At 56.5% G+C, this 24,328-nt stretch overlaps 1 protein-coding gene across 9 annotated transcripts in view; it reads right to left on the bottom strand.

Annotated features, from left to right (window-relative positions):
• The window catches only part of LOC123603132 (myosin phosphatase Rho interacting protein), a 153,835-nt gene that overhangs the window by 20,757 nt on the left and 108,750 nt on the right, over window positions 1-24,328 (bottom strand). For 6 of the 9 annotated variants that reach the window (XM_045487642.1, XM_045487637.1, XM_045487639.1 and 3 more), the window contains 9 exons: window positions 23,791-23,932; window positions 22,789-22,902; window positions 21,164-21,220; window positions 19,839-19,907; window positions 17,221-17,310; window positions 13,019-13,128; window positions 9,546-10,110; window positions 7,170-7,286; window positions 626-4,492 (listed from right to left, as the gene is read on the bottom strand). In XM_045487642.1, coding sequence (XP_045343598.1) covers window positions 626-4,492; window positions 7,170-7,286; window positions 9,546-10,110; window positions 13,019-13,128; window positions 17,221-17,310; window positions 19,839-19,907; window positions 21,164-21,220; window positions 22,789-22,902; window positions 23,791-23,932 — 5,131 coding nt within the window. The remainder of the gene's footprint in view (window positions 1-625; window positions 4,493-7,169; window positions 7,287-9,545; window positions 10,111-13,018; window positions 13,129-17,220; window positions 17,311-19,838; window positions 19,908-21,163; window positions 21,221-22,788; window positions 22,903-23,790; window positions 23,933-24,328) is intronic. The other 3 variants (XM_045487644.1, XM_045487645.1, XM_045487641.1) reach the window with 2 other exon arrangements.

The following is a 24,328-nucleotide window of genomic DNA, read 5'->3' on the forward strand; positions in this document are numbered from 1 at the left end:
GCCGAGAGGCGTGCTCAGTAGAGAAGCCCATCTTTCACAGAGTGCCCATTAAGTGCCAGGTCCCCACAGGGAGCTGGAACGGGAGAGGGACCCTCGACACCATCTTTTGGGAGCCCCAGCTCTGCTCTCTTAGGACAGTTAGAAGGAGGCACCCTCTGAGGGAGCCTCCGGCCCCTTCTCCTGGGTGCTTCTCAGGTTTGCATCTATACCGGCCTGGAGTGGGTTCCTCAGGGGCAGAAGAGAGGGTGAGGCTGGGACAGGGACAATAGAGGCTTCCCTGCTGGGGCACACAGAGGGACAGAGCAGAGAGGTGATGGGGACACCACACTCCCTGTCCCGCGGTGCTCCTGCTGTCCTTCCGCGAGTCCTCCTTGGGGGATGGGGGGGGCGGGGTGGACGTTGAGCAGAAGGCTAGACCCTTGCCCAGGCCCTGTTCTGAGACCACAGCATGCCAGCGAGGGGTCAGGGGAGGGACAGCTTGACTCTGCGTGTTCAGTCACCCAGAGCCAAGAACCGGGTCTCGGCTGTACCCTGAGAGCCCTGTGAGGCAGACGCTGCCCCCCCGAGACAAGCGGCATGATGCCCGCCCCTCAACTGCCTTGCAAATTAAGCGATGCTCCAGAACCTTAAGGTTCTCAAAGTCTTTCTGGTACTTCTCCCGCAGCGTGGCCGCATTGCCCTCCAGGTCCTTGTGCTCCAGCTCCTCCCGCATGATGTCCATCTGGGCCTCGAGCTCCTGGATGCGCTCTCTCAGCCCTGTCATGGAGTCAGCCTCTCCCCCGGTTGGCTGCGGAGCGTCCCGGGGCCGGTCTGCGGGCCAGCTAGAGGAGGGGGGCTGCCGAGGGCCCCCCGGGGGGCCGGGGGCCGGCAGGGCTTCGGGGGGCCGCCCCTGGTAGTGGTGCAGGGCCTCCTGCAGGCAGCGGAGGCTCTGGGCGTAGTGCTCCTGCAGGGTCCTCAGCTCCTCCTCGTGTATGGTCTGCAGCTCTTTGATCTTGAGCTGGAACTTGTCCTCCAGGCTCTGCATCTGCTCCACGTGGTGCCTCTCCATGTCCCGCCGGTCCCTGACCGAGGCGTCCAGCTGACTCAGGACTCTGCTGTGCTCGGCCTGCAGCGTGTCCCCTGCCCTGTTCAACTGCTCCACCACACACCGGATCTCCTCCTCGTACCTCCCTTGCAGGGCACACATGTTCTCGCTGTGTTTGCTTTCTGCTTCTTCCAGACACCTCTGCTGATGGTCCAGCTGGGCGACCTTGGCCTTGAGCTCTGCATTCTCCCTTTCGATGATGGCAATCACTTCCAGGTACTCGCTCTTTTGCTTCCGGAGAAGTCCCTCATACTCCTCCCTCAGGGCCCCGACCGCTTGCTCGTGCTCCTGACAGGAGGTGCCCCTGCTCTGCCAGGACGCCTTGTAGCACCGGAGCTCCTTTTCATACTCCAGCCGGATTCTGCAGGCTGCATAACACACCTGAGCCTGAATGATTGCATCCTGAACTAATAACGAAGAATACTGACCGAGGCCTCCCAAGTAAGTGTTACAGGACAGATTCTGGGATGCCTGGAGAAGCTTCTGGCAATCTCTTACTGATTCCACCGGGGGGAGCGAGGTTAAAGCGGCAGATATCTCCCCTAAGAGGCTGGCCTTATCTTTAAGCTGCAGGGCGAGCTCCTCCTGAATGGCAACAAGGGCCCTGGAGCTCTGGGTGGACAAGTAGAAGGGCTCCTGGAAGCCGGCTCCTTCTTGAGGACTCAGTACTTCTCCCAACGGGCTCAAGTCCCAGGATGCCTGCATGCCATCTTCAACGCCTGCGGGAAGCTGGAGGGCTTCGGAGACCTGCTGCATCACTCTCTCAAAGTCGGGGGTTCGGTAGGCCCCCAGGATGTCCCCGAGCGCGCGCTTGTGCTGCTGCAGCGCCATCTGGGTCCCCTGGAGGGTCTCCTGGATGCTCTGCAACCGGCGGTGGAATGACTCCCTCACTGACTGCAGGGCGAAGCTGAGCTCTGCCCTGACCCACGTGGCGTCTGCCAGGGCGGGGACCAGGGCTTGCGGGACGCTCTGCTGCCCGCCTCCTGCTGCACCGGCCGCCTCTCCTCCCAGCGTTCCCAGGTGCTTACTCAGGGACTCCACCTGGCTCCAGAACTCGCCATCCACCAGCACCTTCTTAGCCCAGGTGTCCGCTGGGGCCCCAGGACAGACAGCAGCACTTTCAGGTTCCAGTGGCGACTTTGCTGACTGAGAAATCTCGTGCAGAACACGCGAGATATCCGATGTTGTGTTTTGTAAAGAGTCTGCTATCTGGTTGATCAGTGAGGCTTCCAGGGCTATCTGGTCAGAAAGGAGTTTCAGCTGCTCCTGCTCACTCAGTTCAGGCCGGTGCAGTGGCTGTGAAGTTGCCTTCCCCAACTCCGAGAAAGCCCCTTCCTCTGGCTGGGCCTGCGCCCCGCTGTCTGCAGGCGCTGGCCAGCGGCTCCCGGCCTGGACGCTGCTGCCCGGCGCGTGCTCCACGCCGACCAGGGGGCCCGCTCCCGCCTGTGTTTCCTCCTGGCTGGCCACCGGCAGGGATCGCAGCTGCTCTCGGCAGTTTTCTAAGCAAGCCAGAGCCTGGCTGTTCTTTACCTGGAAGTCGCCCAGCTCCCCGACGTGATTTTCGACCATCTTCGCCCTCGCCTGTCTTTCCTGCTCCAGCTGGGAGGCCAGCACTCCGACCTGGAGCAGGCTGGCGCGGAGCTGCTCGCGGAGCCGCGCCTCGGTGCCAGCCCACTGCTGGTGCAAGGCGAGCAGGGCCTCCTGGCTCTGGCCCTGCTGGCTCTCCAGCTTCACCGTCACGTCTTTGAGCTTCTCCTCCGTGATGTAGAGCTTGGTCTCCAGGGAGTGTATTATGGAGAGATAGGTGTCGGAGTCGCTGGCCGCGGGCAGGGAGCTGGGGGTGGCCTCTGACGACATGCTCTCTTCCGAGGGGGACCGGTCCTGGCTGGTGTCGGAGGACGTGCTGCTGGTCCAGGTCTTCTCGGACCCATCTGGGTGCGTGTATTTTTGGCACTGGATCGTGGAGAACCGGATTCTTTGCCTTTTAACGCCAGGTACTCCCTGGTCGGGTTTTGTTGTGCTCTGAGGGGGCCCCTCCCTGTCGGGCACCTCCGACTTCAGGGTCCCCGGACTCTCTTCTCTCCTGGGGCTGCTGTCACCACGCTCCTCCCCTGGGACAGCCCCCGGATCCTCATCCTCGAGCCTCGGATGTGGGAAGGCTGGAGGCGCGACGGCGGCTTGGGGTTGCGGGCCCGACAGCACGATGCCGTCCTCCGCCTCTTCCGGGCAGCTCCGTGGCTCCTCCGCGTCTTCTGATGACTCCTTCACAAACTTCCTTAAGATCTCTTCCTTTGCCTGGAGCTTCATTTCTGTCTCCTCCAAGCTGCTCCCCAAGGCGACCATTTTAACCAAAGCCTCATTGAGGTCCTGATCTTTCTTTTCCAGAACCTTCTCGTGCATCTCCTTGATGTGTTTCAGCTCCTCCTCCTTTTCTTTCAGCAGAGTGTGCATGCTCTGCAACTGGCTGGCCACCCTCCTGTAGGAGTGCTCCAGGCTCTGGCAGTCGGCCTCCCTTCCCCTCAGCTTCTCCTGGAGCTCGGCGACGTCCCCGTCAGACAGGGCGACGCGGTCCATCAGCTCCTGGAAGCGCTGCCTGATCAGGTCCCGCTCGTCCCTGAGGCTCTGGACGTGCTCAGCCAGCTTGTGGATGCTGGCCTCCTTCATCTCCAGGCGCTCCTCCAGCTGGCGTACCACCTCGCTGCCCTCGAACTTGGCGCTCAGCTTCTCCTTCTGGAGGACCTCCACCTGCTGCTCGTGGTCCTGCAGCTGGTCCTCGTAGGCGCGGGCCTTGTCCTCCACCTCCTTCAGGTTCTGCAGCAGCGCCTGCTTCTCCTTCTCGCAGCTCTCCAGCAGCGCCTCGTAGTTGCTCTGCAGCTTTTCCTCCATCAGCCTCTGGGCCTGCTCGCTGGCACTCAGCTGCTGGCTGAGGTCGGCGATGCGCCCCTGCAGCCGCTGCGCCTCCCTCTGCCGGTCGCGCTGCAGCGCCTGCTGCAGCTCCAGGTCGCGCAGCTCCTGCGTCTTCTCCAGCAGCAGGGCCTCGGCGCCCTTGAGCTTCTGCTCGCTAGCCTGCAGCTGAGCGCTGAGCGCGGCCTCGCTGTGCTGCCGCTCCTCCAGCTGCTCGCGGACCTTGTCCTTCTCCAGCTTCAGGTCGCCCTTGAGCTTGGCCAGCGCCTGCTCCTTGATGGCGAGCTCGGCGGCGGCGTTGCTGAGCCTCGCCTGGAGGCTCCGGATCTCGGCCTCGTGGTGCCGGATCGCGTCCTTGGCCTCCCCGTAGCTGCGCTTCAGGGACTGGATCTGCTGCGTGACCAGCTCCTGGCGCTGGCACTGGGCCTCCAGCTCGCTTTGGAGATCCTGGTTGACTCTATGGAGCCTCTGCCAGGCACCGGATGGGGAGGTGGCCACTTCAGTCTTAAAAAAACCGATTAAACACTGGTTAGTAACACTCGGGCCTCCCCGTTCTGAGTGTCACACCTCTGGCCAGGGTCAACCACAGAAAAGCTCCTTGGTGGGTTTGCCTTTTATCCTCGGCATAATTTGTTTTTTTTTCAATTAAGAAAAGAATCCGACAAACCGTCTTAATTTTTTTGGCAAGTAGCTGCTTCTAGGTAAACAGAAAACATGGACAGGGACATCACACGGCTCTAACCAAGCGGCTTCTAGGAGAACTAAACCAAACAAAACTGAATAATGGAGCACACTGATGGGCAAAACGAAGACCAGACCGGAGGACAAGAGATCGCTGGGAAGGACAGGGGGAGGAGCAGAGCGGCGGGATTTGTTTGTTTGTTTGTTTGTTTGGCAACACAAAGGGTACCCGGCTCTAGGCAACAAACCCTAAGAAAGCCAGGACTGGGGTGCGGGTGGTGGGTGGCGGGTGGCGGGTGGCACTTCCTTCTAGGACGGGGAGAGAAGGAAGGGAGGCCACTGCTCGGGAGCCAGTGAGGTGACAGCTGAAACATGTTCCTTTGGGAAGCGGAGCCCGTCCTCTACAGTAACAGGAAGAACTAATCTCTACCTGCAAGAAGACAAAATGAGGGGGAAATGGAAACCAGGGAGTAAAACGTGATCATCAACGAAACAAACAAACCTTTGTGGAATTCAAAATAAGAAAGTGAAGCATGCAAGAAACAAAACACAAATGAAACAAGACTCCCCCAACTGAAAGGCATGCAGAAGAGACAGAACTAATTAATGCAGGGGGAAAAAAACGAGAACATGAACAAGAGTGAGAAGAGCCCAGCCTAAGAATTTGGCCTGCCTGTGGCTCGCTCTAGGTCTGGTCTGCTGGCAGGGAAGCCACAGATGTGACACTCAGTTATGTTACAGTTACACTCCACGACATCCGAACATGCAGGCTCCTCCTCCCCAGCACCAGCAGTGCAGTGCCTGCCCCGGGGTAGGGGCTGACTCCTCCTGACCCTCAACCCCAAAGGCCCCCTCCCCTGCTCGTTCCCAATGACTTGGTTAGAAGCCTGTTCAAAGCGCCAAGGGAGGCTAAAAGTCACAGTTGTTAGACCTAGCGGAAAGGCCAGCCCCGCCCAGCTTCGCCAGGGGCTTTGGCTCAGGCTCATGCAATCATCCAGGTTAGACACGGAGGCAGGTTCTTAGGTTAGCAATGTGCAAAATCTGCTGCTAGTTTCTTTGCCACCTGATGTGAAGTGAATTCGTGCAGGTTTAAAAAGATGCTCCCTGAACCCGGAAGGTCTACACGAAATGACCCAGGAAGCCCTAGAGTGACATTTATGGGAAGGAGGGACACCCACCATCACCAGTGCCTGGTGCCTGAGAGTCTGACCTGGGCATGGCCATAACTTGGCTTGAAGGGGCGGGGGAGGGGGTTCCAGGGCACACGAGACACCCAGGGCCACGGTCACAGCTGGGAGAGAAAGAGAAGGCAAGGGGAACACGCAACAAGAAACGGCACGGAGACAAGGTAGACTCTGCCCAGAGGTCCACGTGCTGCCTGGCATGACTCGGACCAAGACGACCGGCGTGCCGCAGTCTGGAAATGCCGACACAGCCACGTATCACAGAGACTCTGGGTCACTGAGAGCTGGAAAGGCCCTTGGGGTCAAGTTCTAAGTCTCCACAAGCAAGGAGGCTGAGGCCGTGGGGAGGGGCACCAGCTTCTACTGGTCAGTGGCAGGACCCTGACTGGAAGGCCGCATCCTCAGCCTTGGCCGAGAGCTCAGGTCCTCCCCCCCCATCACCCCATCTTGCATTTCCCCAATGCTCCTTCGTCGACCACCTCTCCCCAGCAGCATGTCAGCAGGATGGGGCAGGAGTGTGTAGTTTTGTACCCCAGAACTTGAATAGGGCCTGGGATGCTGGCCGACCCCGTCCAGGCGCCCTCCTGCCTGGCGACACACTGGGGCAGTGCCCGCCGCTTGCTGGCCAGCACGCAGGCACGGAGCTCCCCAGTCTCGGAGAGGCGTGGGTTTGGATCTCCGCTCACGACTGGGGCTGCTGCCCTTCTTATCAGGCTCCCCGTTAAGCCACTGGAGGAGTCAGCTCATGGCTGGGCGACCACACTTTCCCTCGACACTTCAGCCTGGGCAGAAAATAAGAAGGGGGCCACTAGGCTAGTGCTAATAGCCCCAGGTTGCCCTGTAGCTGTGGGACACACAAGGTCACGGACAAGGAACCAATTTTAGCTCTGCCACTTACAGTGGTAAGGAGGCACTGGGCTGGCTGTTACTCATTTTCTTCAGTTGGTAAAATGGGCCTAACACTGCCATTGTGAAAGCAAGTAAAAACGACAAATATGTGACGTTTATAATAAATACACAATTAAGTACTCTGAGAGCCAAGAAGAAAGACAACTAGAATGACTTCATTAACAAACAAACAAAAAAACCCCTCAGATACAGAGGTTTCAGGCACATTCTCCAAAATGTCATGCTAGGGTGAAAAATGAAGACGACCCATGACACAGAGCCCTGATGCTGCGGCAGAGGAGCCCAGAGGCACGGCACCGGGGAGAGGCTGCCCCCCACTCAGCCAGGTTTTGCACATTCCTAGCCTGCCTGGGCCCTTCACACCGAAGGCCAAGTGAACGAGGGCCGCAGCAGCCCCTCAACCCTACCTGCAGCACGTAGCCCTCCCGGGCGCTCTGTTCCCGGCCCAGAGCCACCCTCAGCTGGTCCTGTAGGAGCCGGTTCTGCTCCAGAAGGTCCGAGGCCTCCTTCTGGCTCTGCTCCAACTGTGGACAAAAAGACACACATTTTTAAGCAAAGTGATGGCAATGAATAGACAGAGCAGCACAGCACAGACCCACAGAGGCATTTCTTTCTTTCTTTTTTTTTTAATGTTTATTTTTGAGAGAGAGAGAGCACAAAAGGCAGAGGGACAATGAGAGAGGGAGACACAGAATCCAAAGCAGGCTCCAGGTTCTGAGCCGTCAGCACAGAGTCCGATGCGGGGCTCAAACTCGCGAACCGTGAGATCGTGACCTGGGCCGAAGATGGACGCCTAACTGACTGAGCCATCCGGGTGCCCCCACAGAGGTGTTTCTAGCTCCCGCTGGGCCAGAGCACAATGGGACTCCCCGGCTGGCCTTCATGTGGCCACATTTCAGTGCATGTGCTGATCACATCTTTACCTGCAGCACTTGGAACTGAAGGTTCCAGCTCAAGCCATAGATAACAACAGGAGACTTTTCCCTGGGTACCCACAAAATTCCCACATCCCTAGAAGGATGTGATGGGCAGACCCCACCAGCAAACGAGGGCTTTGTGCCTGTTGTCAGAAGATCACCCTGGGGCGCCTGGGTGGTTCAGTCAGTTGAACGTCCGACTTTGGCTCAGGTCACGATTTCACGGTTTTTGAGTTCAAGCCCCAACTCAGGCTCACTGCTGTCAGTGCAGAGCCTGCTTTGGATCCTCTGTCTCTCTCTCTCTTTCTCTCTCTGCCCCTCTCCTGCCTCAAAAATAAATATTAAAAAAGAAGAAGAAGAAGGAGACGACCACCCTGCTGGGGTCCTTCTGGTTTCCTCAGTGGCCACTGATGCCCTGGGGCAGCCCTCACTACAGGCTTCCGCCAAAACAACTCGTTTGACCACTTTTTTTTATAACAGATTCCATACAAAATTCTGTTTGCAGAAAGGGTTCCTGAAGGGTTCCATAAGACGTACGAAGCAAGTGAGCTACGTCACACTCTTCTTGCTTTCAATGGCTTTGAATTCAGTCATTCACCCATCCACCTGTTCTCCAAACACTCCTTCGGTGCCTACTGGATGCCGGGTGTGGGCGCCCCCGGCCCGCCCGCTGGAGCGGCTGTGGTAAGTGGAAGCTGCATGTGCAGCGGATGAGCTGGGCGCCGCCAGGCTAGGCTGTGGGAGGTACAGAGACTCCTGGCTTTCCGACTCCGCTGTCTACAGCAGATTCGTGGCCTGACATGTGTGGCCTGCAGGCCAGCAGGCCCATTTTGACAGTTTAGAGCAATGGGAGTTTGAACTGTTTTATTGCACCTTGACTTTATTATTACATTAATGTGTGTAGAAAATGGAAAAGAAATTAAAGTGGTGATGTTAGTGATGAAGGTCAGCCTTGTGAACTTGACAGGAAAAAGGTAAGAAGTGAAGGCAGGCCGAAGTGACAACCCTTCCACTTCACTTGGCGACTTGTGTCAAAGAACACATTTAAAACACCCTGCTGCTGAGTGCTCCTAAAAGGCCGTCCACTGCTGGACCTTCTTGTCCAGGAAACTCCCTGTTCAGACTTAGAAATTCACTATGGAGTTTCCCAGATTTGATTTCTGGACATGCTTTCACGTACGAGTACACCGTTACAAACGCAGGGACTGGCTCATCTCTGCATCCCAGAGGGCAGCCTTCAAATCGGCGGCAGGGCAGCAATCCTGTCACCTGGGGCCTCTGTTTTACATCTCGAATCTACCTGACTAGCTAGAATCCAGCCTCTGCCTCCTGCTACCTGCCCCACTCCCCCCTCAGTTCCCATCAATGGTTACCAGGCTGCTGCGAAAGCCTCGGGGCTTGGCTCGTCTCTGCCTCCAGCTCTGGCCCCTTCAAACCAGGGCCGCCTACCAAATGTGGAAACCTAACTCTGCTTACGCCCCTCTCCTGCCTCAAACAGGGTAGGACAAGGACCCACCTGGGCCCTGGGTCCCATTAGCCTAGTCTCTGGCCACCTCCGGCTATATATGGCATTCTCCTCCCCCCCACCCCCCCATATGGCTAATGCCTTTTCCTTCTGAGAAAGCCTGGTGTCCCCTCCCTGCCACCCTGCACGATCTGGCACTCTCTAGTACCTCTCAGTGCCTACACTGTACTCTAAGGACCTGTCTGTCCATGTGTCTGTCTCGCTGAGTGGTCTGAAAGTCCCTGAGAGGAGGGACCACATTCCCTCAATATTATGTGGCTGAACCATTCAGGCCACCACCAGGCACAGTGGGTGCTGGGGAAGGCCGTCGCAGGGAACCCGGTCACCTGTCCACCCATTACCTCCTTCTCCAGCAGAGAGGTCAGCTCGTGGGTGGAGAGCCGGTCACTTCCATCCTCGGAGGAGGACAGGTGCAGGGGGGCAATGGGCACCTGCTTTTCTTCCCGGAGAGGAGTGGTCTCCACCTGATGCCACCGCTGCTCAATTTCCACATGGACGTTCTGGGTCTTGAGGTCGGTGGTCATAGGCAGCCCTGGGCTCCGGTCAACCTCCATCCGCAGGGCCGTGTCATCAGTGCCCGGCCCGTCCACAGTATCGAGCATTCCAAAGCGCTTACGGCGTTCTTCCCGCCGCCGTGCACGCTCCCGCTCCAGCTCACCGGCCTCAGCCTCGGGGTGGGCGTCAGAGGCCCCAGTGGCGCTGGCCCTCTCCTGGGCCAGGGCCTGCTGGATAGGGCGGAACTCGGCCCAGTCAAAGGTCTTAGAGCGCCCCTCCCGCCTCCGCTCACGAGCCCGGCTCCGCTTCTGCTCGGGGTCTGGCTCTCCACGCTCCACCTCTGGCTTCTCACTCGGCCTTGGGCAGGTCTCAAAGGAGGAGCTGCTCCGGTTCTTTTCCTCTGGCAATGAGCTGGGGAACAGGGGCGGAGAGCCTGTCAGGTGTGGCTCCTGGTGACAGCCACCCATCCAGGTGGGGCACCCAGCTCCACCACGTTTTCTTTCTGTGCAGCCAGGGTTCCCGCAGGAGAAGGGAGGAAAGAACACTGCCTTTGCCCATGTCCCTTCCGTGCAGGGGGACCCAAACCGGGTTCTGTGTGGGGATGGGAAAGGAAGAGCCACAGATGGCTCAGAAGTTTCCAGTCTCAACCTCGGAGGGTCCTCTGACACAGGAGATGTTGTAGCGGAGCTTCATGATGGAGACCCCATCAGGCTGCACCAGGAAGGGGTGACAGAATGAACGAGACCCAACCACTTTTCTCAAAAGGCTCAAGGGTTTTTAAAGAAGCAAGTAAATAAACCAAACAGTCTGTATTTTAGGAACACCACTGCGGGGGCTGGTGTGACAGATGGATCAGAGAGTGAAAGGCCCGAGACCGCTGTGGCCAAGTGAGAGAGATGGCCCAGGTGGCAGGCACATGCCCGCACCATGCAGCGGCCCACCCTGTGCAGGAAGTGAGAGGGGAGCAGGATTCAAGGGCACCTCTGCTTGCCAAGTAAGGAATCCATGCCTTTATCTAATATGCCCCAGAGCAAAGATTTCTAGAGAGGATGCCACCTGAGCAGGGGTGAGGTGGGAGCATGAGTTGTGGCGGTTTAAGGTCCCCAGCCTGAACAGGGTGGCCTCTGGTCCTGCCCAAGCTGGCAGAATAGAGCTGTAAGCCACTCAGGGCCACGAGGGCCAGTGAGGGCGGTGGGAGTGGGGGTGGCAATGCTCCAGGGAGCGCCTGTCTTCAAAGACAGTGGGGGTCAAAGAGAAGGGAGCCTGAGAAAGAGGTGCCTCGGGGAAAGAGAACATGGTCGTCACCATGCTCTGGCCATCTGTCCCAGGGGCTTCAGGGTGGTGGGACCTGCAATTTCCCCATTTAAGACCACATGTGCATTTGAATGACAGTTCTCCAGAGAAGACCTTCCAATGCCACTGAGCAGAGAGGCTGACCCGGGCTTACAACTGTGTAAGGTGTCACGCCCGCACGGAGAGCTGGCAGCCACCATCGCAGCACCACAAGAGGAAGCCCCTCCAGCTCCCAGGCAGGACGCCCCTGTAACTCTCCGCCACAGACACAGGGTGACTATGGCGCCTGGCTCAAACCTGTGCCTCTGACGTCTGTATCTGTTTCTAGTACCTTCTTGGGACTTGGACCACCTGTAAGTGCTTAAAAAAAAAGTCCAAGTTTTTCTCAAACCATAAAAGCTGACATAAAACAAGCAGAAAGGCTGAAAATGGGGGGAGAGTGAGGACCCCCATAAGTTTGAGATGTGCTAATTCTGAAGTAAATTCTCGTCAGGAAGACAATCACTAAGTCAACCTTCCCACACAAATAAAAGCCCTGGCCCCTGTGGGCCTGCAGTCCCTGCACAGAGCCAGCACGGGACTGCGGCAGGGAACTGTGAATGTCAGCCTAGAAGGTGCCTCTCAGGAGAGGCGTGTGCACACGCGTGTGCTCGTGTGTCACTTCACACCTGTTCTGAGGCCAAAGCCACATGCTTGCCCTGTGACATCCCAAAGGTGACTTCCCCCCAGCCAGGACCCTCGGTCCCCACACAGGGCCAGGCCCTGGACAAGCAGCCAGCGCCGGCTGGGACACAGCAGGCAGGGGAACGCTGGGGCCAGGACGGTCCTCTCTTGTCCACCACCCACGTCACCGTGGCAGCAGCCTTGCCAGAGAACCCCGACGTGTCTTTCTTGCTTTGCTATGGGGGCTTCCTCAAGGTGCTCAGGGTGTTGACCTTGTAAAGCTTTAGTCTCTGCTCCTGGCTGGGAGAGAGCCAGGGGGCAGCCAGAGGCCGCCAAGGGACATGGCCCAGTGAGGACGAGAGTGCCCCCTTCATCTCTGCAGGCAGGGGACATCCCATTAACAAATACGCCAGCTCTCCTAATAGGACCCTTGAGAGCTTGCCCTGGCCACCAATGCCTGGTCTTACTGACAGAAACAACTCAAAATTGTTCATTTCATAAATGAAGGAACTAACAATGCCAATAAACACAAGAGAGAACACTCTCTTCCTCCCTTCTTGTTCAAAGAGGTGCAGTGTCACCAGGACGGAGGCAAGGCCTTGACAGAGACCTGGCATGGCCACAGCTGCCCCAGGCCTCTGAGGGGCACACAGCCCAGTAGCGGCCAACAACACGAGAAAGACACTTGAAGAGCCATTCAAACTACCTGCCCTGAAAAGTGGGAACAAGAGGGTCTCAGGACAGGATGGGGCTCTGAAGTCTTCAGGTGAGAACGCTCAAGTTCTGGGCATCATGGAACCAGCCCCCCACACCAGAACCTTCTTTCTTTTAAAATGAAAATGGGTTTCTGACCCTCACAGCAGAGGAGGAAGGCATGTGACATGCAAATCACGAGGTACAAACCACAGAGACTTTAACGTGAGGGAAGAACGAGTTTTTCAACTCAAGCTCTAATGCGGAATCTCAAATAAGTTTTTCCTGGTTGTGTACAAATCCAACAGATGTAGGAGTGAAGCAGAAAGACCAAGAAGACATGCTCTGGTGGCCCGTGAATGTGGCTCCAGGGCTGCCCAGCGCCCAGGCCAGAGGGCCTCCTCCTGCTAGGTGCAGTCCCAACAGGGGCACAGACACTACTTGTGCAGTTACATCGGCCAGGCTTCAAGGAGGAAAAGGTAACCTGCGGCAAAAAACCAGGAAGCCAAAGGGAGACCGTGTGGGGCCAGCCGATGGTGGGACGAAGGGTGGAAGGAGGTGGCTGTGCCAGGACAGGTGCGAGCTCGGGTCCCAAAGGAGCCACAGATTCGGAAGGGAGCGGGGCGGCGGCCAGAGGGGAAGGCAGCTCCCTCGGGCACCCAGGTCTTACCTCGTCACGTCCGGGGCAGAGGTCGGGTGGACGTGCTTCATGATGGTCTGGATCCAATTCCGCCGGATTCCAGATGTCATAGCAGAGAGCGTGAATTCGCCCTCCTTTGTCTACACAAAAGATGAGCCCTTATCAGTGACTGTCACCTTCCAGCCCCCAAAGGATATCCAGCGAGGTGGCTGTCCTAGAGCACCGTGTGCACCCCACCGGCCCTCAAATAAGAGCCGGAAAGTAAAGGAAGGAAAGAGCAAATATGCTTTCATGGCAGACTCAGCCACCTCCCTCCGTTTCCTGTGTGCCTACAATGTCCCCGGCACCCAGATGGCTCCCCTGCTCTTCAAGGGGCTCACAGGGGAAGGAGACGGCACGACCCGACAACAAAGCCAGTGTGTGGGAACGGCGGGTGGGAAGGGGACCCCCGGGCCGGGGACATGGCCCAGTGCCACGCAGCCACACACAGCAAGTACACAGGCGACCGGGACACGAGTGGCAGGCACGGGACTTAACAGGCGGTCTGGGCACGATACGGGCCACACGGTGAGGCTGAGAAGGGGCAGGGAGACCCACTGGGCCGCTAGGGCAGTGGTCCAGATGGTGACAGAGAAGAGGGAGGTTCTGGAGAGGTAAAGGAGGTGGCTGGCGCTCAGTCCCTCACGGAGAAGATATGGGAGGGGAGCCAGACAGGGGCTGAGAGTGGCAGCAGGGCCAGCAAGTGAAGGGTGGCCTCTGGGACACAATCCTTGCGTCACTGAGCCACCCTGCCTGGCACCACCCAAGAAGGGGAGGGGCAGGAAGCACAGGTAGGTGGTGGTCTCGCGGAGTCCATTTCCGGCTTCTGCATTCCAGGCTCCATGTCACACAGTGAGGGTGTCAGGACTGTTCGCTATGCTGCTCAGGCTCATGAGCGGGCCTGTGAGATGCGCCAGCCGCTCAGCTGACGGGAAGATGAAATCACCCGACGGTTTGGGGATGGGTGCCGGCACAGCCAGGGGCCAAAATACCAGAGACCGCGAGCTGACCCAGCGAGAGCTGACCCAGCACGCCGCAGAGCGTAGCTTGCTCACGACCGCCTCCTCTAGCGCAGGCCCCCGCCCGCATGCCCAGTCAGACGGCACACGGCCCGCGCCCAGCTCATCTCTCCTTCTTCTTTGGCTTCCCCTCCATGTACGCCAAAGGCAGGGGTGCCGCTCAGAGCTCTCCGAAGCACGGGCCCCTCACGCCCCCGGGACCAGCTCCCACGCACCCCTGGGTCCTCTGCTTCCTCTCGCTCCAGGTGTGGGTGCTTCTGGAGTCTGACCTCAGCGATCTGCACGTTCTCACCCATGAGCTCAGCTCTCACCTCCAGCGAGCTCTTTCCCAACCGGGTCCATGCTCGTGGCTTCCTATCTAATGCTCTTAGGGAGTCCACCAGGGCCTCAAACACACTGCTGGCCAGAATTCCAGAGGCTCTCCTCCTGGGAAGCTGCCTCTACCGCCCGACTTCTGCACAAAACTCACCATGCTCCGGGGTGCGAGGCCTCACACCTGCTTCCTCCTTCACCTGGCAGAGCCACGGCCCACGCACCCTTCCACCGTGGGCCCTCTCGCCACTTTGCCTGCCTCCTGCCTCTACTTTCCCACCTTTCTAAGTGCCCTGCACGTCCTGCTGGAGGGGTCTTACTGAGGCACAACTGCCTTGCGCCCTCCAACACGTTCTAGAGCTTCCTCCAACCTCAGGACAAGACAGCCTCCCGACCTGGCCCTCAGGGCTCCCATGTGTCACCCTCACTTGGCTTCTGCACTCCGCTCCCTGGAGGGTGCCACCAGGTCCGGCGGCCGGGCAAGAACACGTGCACGCTCAGCTCTCAGCTGTGTCTCTCAACCCCCTAAAGCTGCCTAGTGGCCCGGGCCGAGCCCCTCCTGGAAGCCACCCTCCCTCATTGAGAGTAGCCCTAGAACGGTGAAGTTGTGACGAGCTCAGTGAGAGGCGCTGACTTAGTGATAAAACACTCCTCACCCCCAGGATGCCCACCCAGAGAAAACTGCTCTTTGAAACGGAGAGGTAGGGCTGACCGTGGGGGGACTCGGCACGGACCCAGACAGCCAGAATTCACCCCTGCCTCCAAGGCCGCCCGACGTGTTGGCTCACCAAGCCCGTCTATTCCTCTTGTGGGTACGAGGGCAGAAAAGCACCACAGCAGGGCAGCACGGGCCGCCGAGATCTGTCGGCTTCTGCTCCAGCCCCGGTGCCAGGTCATCAGTGCAACCTCCAACTAGGACGTGGCATCCCCACAGCTGCCCCCATGGAAGGAACGCCACGACCGGTAGCCCGGTGGGCTGCTGACTGGATTTTGCCTTATAATGAACTCTCCAGCCTTCGGGTCTGAACCTTGGCCTCCTCTGGCTTGGTTAATATGAGTCAGTCCCAATGTGCCTGATCTACTCTAAGTCCAGAAATACAACTGAGCTTTCAGATGCAAAGATCTAAAGGCAAGATCCTGCTGGGGCGCCTTGGCGGCTGGGTCAGTTGAACGTCCGACTTCGGCTCAGGTCATGATTTCACGGTTCATGAGTTCAAGCTCCGCACTGGGCCCTGTGCTGACAGCTTGGAGCCTGAAGCCTGTTTCGGATTCTATGTCTCCCTCTCTCTCTGCCCCTCCCTTGCTCACACTCTTTCCTTCTCGCTCTCAAAAATAAACAAACATTAAAAAAAAAAAAAAAAAAAAAATTAAAGGTGAGAGCCTGTTAAAGGTAACCCCCCTGCCTGGAGCTCTAGCTCCCTGTGAGAAACCAGCCCCCAGTGGCAGCTCTGGCCAGCTGCTCACCATCACACACTCCTAAGGCTCTTGTGACAGAAGGATTAGCTCTGCCCAGAGAGAGGTCTGGCATTTGTCCCAGCTCCTGGGAAGTAACCTATTTAAGGTGGGGGCTGGTCACTCCAGAAAGACCAGCCGTGAAGGGAGAAGGCTGGGGCTCTGGGACACATGAAATCAGCCGACGTCTGGGGAGAGGGCCAGAAATTGCGCTCGATCACATGGATAGTTAACTCGATCAGCAACAACCATGAAGCTTTGATAAAAACTCTGGACATTGACTGGGTGAACTTCCTGAGCTGGAAGCTCTGGGTAGAGCCACACATCACCCAAGAGGGTAATACATTCCCGAGGACTTGGAAGGTTTGTGGTTAGGGCCATCCCGGTACAATTCTCCAGGTGTCTTCCTCCGGCTTGTTCTGGTCTCTATCCTGCTGCTACAACGACACTACAATTGTATGTACAGTGCTCCTATGTTCTGTGAGTCTTTCTGGCTAATTGTTGAGCCTGAGGGTAGTCTGGGGCACCCCTTGATCTTGTAGTTGGTGTCAGAAGGCAGATACACCAGTTGGAGATTGTGCCCCTTTTTTTTAAACTTTTTTTAGCATTGTTTATTTTTGAAGAAGAGAGATACAGAGTGTGAGCAGGGAAAGGGCAGAGAGAGAGAGACACAGAATATGAAGCAGGATCTAGGCTCTGAGCTGTCAGCATTGAGCCCGACATGGGGCTTGGACCCACAGACCGCGAGATCATGACCTGAGCTGAAGTTGGACGCTTAACCGACTGAGCCACCCAGGTGCCCCGACTGTGCCCTAATCTTGAGCCTGGCTGCCTCCAGGTAGCCCTCAAACCACCAGCTTTAATGAAATGGCCAAGAATCATTTTATTTTTCCTATCATATTTCTTTTTGAGGGCAGGGGCAATGCCTTGCTTGCCTGAGTCCCTCACAAGATTGTGGGGGAACAAAAGACATGAATAGATGGATAAATGTCCAAATGAAAGAACAAATCAGTAAAAACCTAGTATTCAAGGCTTAACTAACACTTCTATTTTTATTCCCCAATCCCATTGTCTTTCCCCAACACCAGCATTTAAAAAAAAGAACCTTAGGTAACAGAAAGCTTCTAAATGGTACCTAGAAGAAAGATGCTAAAGATGCTAACATCTAATTGTTTTGTTCAGATCACAAGTTGGAGTTGGGATGAGGTGCTAAGGACACAGGAAGGCACAGGTCAAGGCACTCACGCTGACAGAAAAGAATGTATGCTGATCATGCCTGTGAGAGGTCAGGCTTATCCACAGGTGTCCCTGGACCAGGACATCACGTTTGTGGAGAAATGTCCCAGCGGGTCAAGCCCGTGTCCCCCACCTCCACACCAAGCCTGTGTCCAAGCTCCACCCCAGGCTCACATGTATCTGAAAGCCGTAGTTTCTCTGGACTGGATACTCCGTGACATCATAACACGTGGATAAGTCAATTTCCCCGTCCAGGTCAGCAGCCTACAGAGAAACAGGAGAGGATCTTAGGTGATTTTAGAAAGTAAAAGTCAGCACTGAGGCAAGCGAATTTCCACGTTAGCTTTATTTTTCATGGGCATGTCCACTGACCAGTGAGGACACTGCCTATCTTTGGCTACCTGGAAACAGCGAGGCTATTCCCCTGAGCATCCTGCCAAAGATATCCAACCCCTGCCAACGGTTCTCAAACGTGTGGTTGGAACCCTTATGCTCTTAAAAACTGAGGACCCCAAAGAGTTTTCATTTATGTGGGTTTCGTCTACGGATGATATTGAACACAGTAGAAATAAACGTGAAAAAAAAAAAGTAAACCTATTTATTTGCTCATTTAGGAACACAAACCATTTTAGTTTTTATTAAAAAATATTTTTGAGTCGGCAAGAGATTTTTGCAAATCTTTAAATGCTTGGTTTCCAAGGACAGCTGGATTCTCTCATCTGTTGCTGCATTCAACCTGTTCGATGTATCATTTTGACTGAAGTACGGTTGACCCTCGAACAACGTGAGCTGTGTGGGTCCAGTTATACATGGATTGTTTTCAAGGTAGCACAGTCCTGTAAATGTATTTTCTCTTCCTTAGGATTTTCTTAACAGCCTTTTCTTTTCTCTGGTTTATTTTATTGTAAGAATATAGTATATGCTGCACATAACATATAGATATATGTTAATCTATTGGCAGGCTATTAGCCGTTACGTTTTGGGGGAGTCAGAAGTTATATGCAGGTTTTCAACTGTGCGAGGGGTCAGCACGCCCAACCTCTGCATTGTTCAAGGGTCAACCGCATATGAAGACAGTCCAGCGTAAGGAGACATATTTTAATAGTTGTTTCTGCCCCCCTCCCCCCGGTTTTGAGGAATAATCGACATACGTCACTGTATAACCCGAAGACGTACAGCATGATGGTTTGATGTACATATATCGTGAAAAGGTGTACTTTCTTAAAGGTGAACTGCAGAATGGAATCGGCAATCCTGTCAAGGACCTTTCCATACTGTTATATTAAAATCCATGGTTTTCTCCTGCCCCCCGAATGGCTCTATTACTCGTGCATGATTTTCTAACTTTACGTACTGGTCATCTGGAAGATACCAAGTTACGTGTATCTTCCAAAAGTTGACACATTTCATTACATCAGATCAGAACATCTGTTAGTGTGACCACCTACTCCATTAGGAGAGTCTGTCAATACAGGGAAGTTGTCAAGTTTGTGACAATGAATACGAATTTTCCAAAGTTCCAGTTTCGCTTGTAAGCTCAAACTGTATCACTGGCAACAAACAGTGGATTGTTTCCTTTGAAGGAATAGGCTCCCTTGGTGCATTTTAAAGCAAATGTCTGCCAGACACCAAAACGGAATGAGCAGTTTGTCTGTCAGTTGTTCTGTCAAGTGCAGGCAGTACTGCACGAGGAGAAGCACGAGGGGAAGTCTGTCTGGCAGCGCAGACGGGGTGCAGGTGCTTCCAGCGAGGGACCCACTACGTTCTATTACGCAGCAAAGGCGCCTTATGCTCACTGCCCATTTTGAATCACAGAATACAGAAAAGAGGAGTATCTGAGAATTGACACTTTACATGGCATTTTAACTTTTTCACAATAGTTTTGAGTATACCGGTCCGTCAGCCCCCCGAAAGGGTCTCCAGGGGTCCACAGACCGCACTCTGAGAACTGCTGGTCTACGCACACACTACCAACCACACGCTCCCGCGTTCCTTGATTTCAGGCAGCACCAGGGGCCTGCCGCCCACACTGCTCTCGTCTATCCCGTATCACTAACATCTCTCCGCTGCAGCCCGTAAGCGTTCAGGCTATGTAAATGTATATAACGAGCTAAGGACGGATATTAGATTCTTGCCAATCTTCTGCTACCACAAAAGTGCAGGAATGACTAACCTTGGGCTATATGTGGGAATATATCTGAAGGATCCCTGGAGTGGATGCAAGGGAAAAGGTAGGAACACAGACTCAAAAAACTCAAAAACCACGGTATTTTTTAAGGAAGAGAAAGAGCCCCTTCTGGTTGGTCTTCAACCATGAAATCAGGACAGTCAACTGGGCCACCTGAATTCATTTGCCACATCCCATCTTTGTCCAGAAGACAAAGAACAAGATTTAGTTCTGTTTCAAGACATTCAATTCTCCGCGAAACCTTTGTAGAAAAAACCAAACTGTTCATCCTGAGTTTTAAAATAAGACATCTTTCGGTGTTTTTCAAAGAACAGAGAAAAGAGAAGCCACTGAAACACTCTGCACCCAGGTGCCTCAAGCAGAGACTCAAAACAGCCCAACATTTCAGGAAGACTCAGTCACAAGAACATCAAAAGCTGATGATATTATGCTCAGACTTCGCACCAGATCTACACTAGAAAACCCAAGATGGCCACTCGGACACCTGTCAATAGACACAGGGGATGTCAGCCTAGAGAAGCAGTGTCTGGGAGCCTTGGGCTCCTGGGTGTCGCCTGGACCCCCAACTGTCTCCACAACTAGGAAGGAAGCCAAAAACACTCACCTCCTCAGCCACCGAATCCCTGTAGTATCTTAGGCTTTGATCAGCAAGGACAAACCAGTGCTTCTTCCACTAAAAGGGAAGGGAAAAACCAGACTCAACTACCATGCAGCACATCTACTGCTCCAAGGCAATCCACAGCCAGAGTCCTGGGGGCACCTCCCAGAGCACAGGAAAAGCAGAGGGCAGGCGGCCCCTCCCACGAGTGGCAGACACACACAGGACTCTGCTCAGGCCGCAGGCAGCCATGCGCGCATGACGTCAGGGCACTTGCTAAGCCGCGGCTCCCCCGTGACAAGGCAGCATGGAGAGCTGGGGTGGGCCGCAGGCTACGGGCTTTCTGTAACCCACAGTGGTGTGGCTGGTGAAAAGTGCTTCGCAGTCCTCGATCTCAACTCCAGAGGCTGCAGACAGGGGGCTGGGCCCCCAGAGCTGGAAAGTGGCTGTGGAAACAGCATCTCCATCCTAAGGGGCTGCCTGTGAGCCACAGCCACTGGCTGGCTAACCAGAGGGGCACGCCCACCTGCAGCCAGCAGGAGCAAACCAGCCAGCCAGATTCCCAAGTCTTCACTGTGAGTAGCAAGGAGGGAGACTTGAGTCTTCAGGCAAGGCCAAGGGGATTGATATGGAGAAGAGAGAAAAAGAGGATGTTTCGGCACGGCTGCTCAGGAAGCAAGAAGGGGAGCTCAGGAGGGCAGGGTTTCGGGGCCTCTCGGTAGGAACTAGCAGACTCCTCTTCATGCCTCCTTGGAGGCCTGGCCTTCCAGCCCCAAGCAGGGTGGAAGTGGGGTGGCAGGTCCAGCTGCAAATGGCTCTTCCTGCTGGAGTCTGACGGCAAGAACGATCACACTGGCTTCTCTCAGGACCGCGGCTGAGCTGGAGTCCCCGGCAGAGTCTAGCAGCCCTTGGTTGCTGTCAACGTGGCCTGCCTCAGACGCATCCACAAGCCAACAACACCAGAGGCCTCCCCCATTCCTGGGAAGCCTGGGCTCTCTGGGAACTTTTAGGAAAGACTACCAGGTAGGGAGCTAGTGCTGTAGAACATTCCCCTAGCCTGAGGTTGCGATCCTTGCTGGGTGCAGGGTGGTGGTCTTCTCCAGCGGCCCCCGCCTCTCACTGCAGAACTGAGAGTGGGGGCGGCTGTGTACCTCAACTTCCCTGAGGAGATGGGGGTCTTGGCCACAGTCCTGGTCAACCACACAAGAGGTCATGCCGGAGGTGGGGGATCGAGCCAGCACTCCCACCCCTGCTGGGGACAAGGCCAGGCAGACCCCACCCCTGCTCCCCAGTCTTTGAGGGGCCACAGCAGCCCAGCCCTGCACACTCACCTGGCCGTCCTCATACTGCTTGGTCAGCCAGCCTTTCTTGAAGTTCAGCAGGTCAGGCTAAGAAAGGGAGAAAAAAGAACAGTTCAGAAGAAGGCACTCTGAGCTATCTCAGTCGTGGGGAAAGGGTGACTGACTGAGGGGCAGCAGGTGTCTCTGTCCGCATGAGGTGGGCAGCGGGAAGAGGCATTTCTCCACCTGCCAGACGAGCCAGGATGGCCTGCCTTGCCCAGGCGGGTGCTGCCCACAAACCCTCCACAGATTCATGTGTCTTCAAGGAAGGAGACGCCGGGCTCAGCGGGATGATGGGGAGGGAAGGGCATGGCCTCAGCGCCCTGCGGGCACAGCAGCAGCTAGGCTGCCCAGACGCTCTGACGGAAGCCTGCCCAGCGGCAGAGGACGGCCCAGAGGGAGAGTCAGTCGGTGTTTCACACGAAGGTGAAAACCTGCAGTGACCACTAAAAGGAGAAATCAGAAGTTCCCGCAGAAGCCACAGGAAGGCGGAGAGAGGAAGACGGAGGAGCGGAGACCAAGCGTGGCGTTGAGCAAGATGCAGGAGCAACCTGCCGAGACCTTGGGGCCACCTATCTACCAGGATGAGTTTGAGTCTCCGTTTCTCGGCAAGATGCAAACCCAGGACAGCTGACAGCAGATTGGGGGAGCTGGCCCCGCTGGGCTCTACTGCACCCGTGTCCTGGGCCTGGGGAGCAGCCCAAGGAAGCACTTTAGGCCCACCCGCAGCCCTGCCGGGCCCTGCTTGTGTTCACAGCTGGGCATCTGTCAAGTTGACACCTGAAGAGATGAGGATCATCCTTCCCCTTGGCCCACGTGCTTGCTCTCACTTTTCTACAGGTATATCTCCACCTCCACCAGAAATGGGCTGTGATGTCTTTCTGTATCTGAAGGACCGGGAGGGAGCTGTTCCAGGAGCCTCTGTGCCAAACCTCTGAGCAGCACCCAGACTCCAGGAAAAGACAACCCTCTTCCAGGTAAGAAGCCCTCCTATCCTGGCTCAGTTCCATGTGTGTGGCTGGTGGCTCCACACCCTAGGGGTACAAGTGGCACCAACCACTTCTCAGAAGACCGCGGACAAGGCAGAGAGGAGCCCCGGGTCACCATGTGCATAGCTGTCCTTCATTCCCGGGGCCTCTGGCCGGCCACTCTCGGCTCCCCAAGGGAGCGAGGGTCCCGTCTGGCCACTCCCCACCTGCACCTCCACTGCTGCAGCTCAAGTGACCTCGGGCAAAGGCGTCTCTCCTGTCCTGAGACACCATGAACGAGGCAAGGGCTCCCAGCAAGAAGGGGCTCCTGCCTCCAAAATGTCACAGAAACAAACACCCAAAGCAAGAACAGAGGTTCCTTGTTGCTGTGGCCCTGGTTCTCTGAAATCAGGATTTTGCTGCCTTGGCCAAGTGGCCTCCTCTACTTGTGACCTCAGAGCTCAGGACGCCTATGTATCCAGAAAAGGGAAAAGGAACACCACATCTGCTTCCCACGCACAGACACAAAGGCCCGTGCAGAGGGGACAGCCAGCATGGACGCACGGACATAAGCAGACAGTGACCCCAAGTGACAGAAGCAGCAGGAGCGGCGTCTCCAGGCTTTGGTGTGCGGGCGCCTGGGCTCACCGTCAGGGAGGACTCCGTGGACCTCCTGTCCAGTGACTTGGCTCTTCGGTGTGGAGACAGGGGGGAGGCCGAGGTGTCCGGGAGAGGAGCTGTGGGGGCTTCGCTGGGGAGGTCCTGTGGCAGAGAGCAGCCGCCAGTCAGTACAAGCCAGTAAAGTCAGGTGGGGAGCAGGGAAACCAGGAGCCAGAGCTGTGGGAAGGTCAAGAATGTTCCCAGGCGAGGAGGAAAGCACTCTGTCTGGGCTCTGTCTGGGCAAGTCTGGACCAGAGCAGGGACGGGAGCCAGTGTCCTGGGACTCCTCGTCCGGCTCCTTCCGCTTTCACGCAGCGGGTTCAAAGACGCATTAGTTGTTAAAGCAGCCTTTTCTTTCGGATGCGCTAGTCACCGTCACTCTCCTGGTCCCATCCCCATCCCCTGGCTTCTCGGGGTCGCGGAAGGAAGAGCCCCAGGCTCTGAGGCAGCGAGCAGCAGAACACCTCATGAGCCCAGACAGGGGCTGGGGAGGAAGATGAAGATCGGACACAGCAGGGCCACAAGAGGCAGGTGGGCTGCCTGGGAGGAGGAGGAGGAGGAGGAGGAGGAGGATTTCAGAGAGACCTGCCTTGTGGACTAAGTAGAGAAGCGAGGGCACTGGCCGCCACTCGAAAGAAAGAGGAAGGAAGGTGCTCAGCCTCGCGGCCGGGCTGCCTCGAAGAGAAAGAGAGCAGCTCCGGTTATGAGCTGGGACCTAAGGCTCGCTAGACTGGCCTTTAGCAGAGATGGGTCAAGTTCTGACAGGAAGACGCAGAAGGCAGGCCTCGCCCTCGAGAAAGTCACTAACTGGAGGAGAGGAGAGACATGAGCAAACAAGTAGGAAATGAGAACAGGAAGCCCAGTGGAAGTGCATCCGGGTGCGTCTGGGGGCCCTGTGAGGAGGTGTGGGGCCATATGCTGATGGCGCCCCAGTGGCCGCACGTGGCACCGCTTGGGCCTCAGCGCTGGCCCCAGGCCCCAGACGCTCACCCGTTTCCTGGGAAACGCCCTCTTCTCACTGCGGCCCTGGCGAGTGTCACTTGATGGCGAGGGCCCGGCTGTCGAGTTAGTCTCCATGTGCTCTGCCTTCTCAATGTCCAAGGCCTCAAATTTCTCAATGACCTGGGACCTCCTACAAGAGAGGACATGGGGCTGCTGAGGGGGAGACGGGGTCCCCCCACAGCCTGAGGCGGGCTTGGTCTTCAGTTACAGAGGGCTCCTTCAGCCAATACCGCCATGCCTGGCCCATCCCAGTCTTCCCTGGGCCTCCCCCTTCGCAGGGCGTGTGGCCTATGCACACAGGACACTTGGCTAGCTCACCGGACACCCCGGCCCAAGCTCCCTCTCCCACCACCGTGGAGGGGGAAGCCATGCAGGGGCTGGGAGCAGCTCAAGGGCAAGGGCCTCCCCTTCCCCCCAGCCTGTCCTTGCCCTCTATCCCCACGCTGGAAGCCCTGCATGGTCTGTTGACACACTTGGCGGTCACACAGCTCATTGCCTGGCCTCCTCTCCTGAGCCACAGACATGA

Source organism: Leopardus geoffroyi, chromosome E1 (assembly GCF_018350155.1).
Source record: "Leopardus geoffroyi isolate Oge1 chromosome E1, O.geoffroyi_Oge1_pat1.0, whole genome shotgun sequence".
NCBI lineage: Eukaryota > Metazoa > Chordata > Mammalia > Carnivora > Felidae > Leopardus > Leopardus geoffroyi.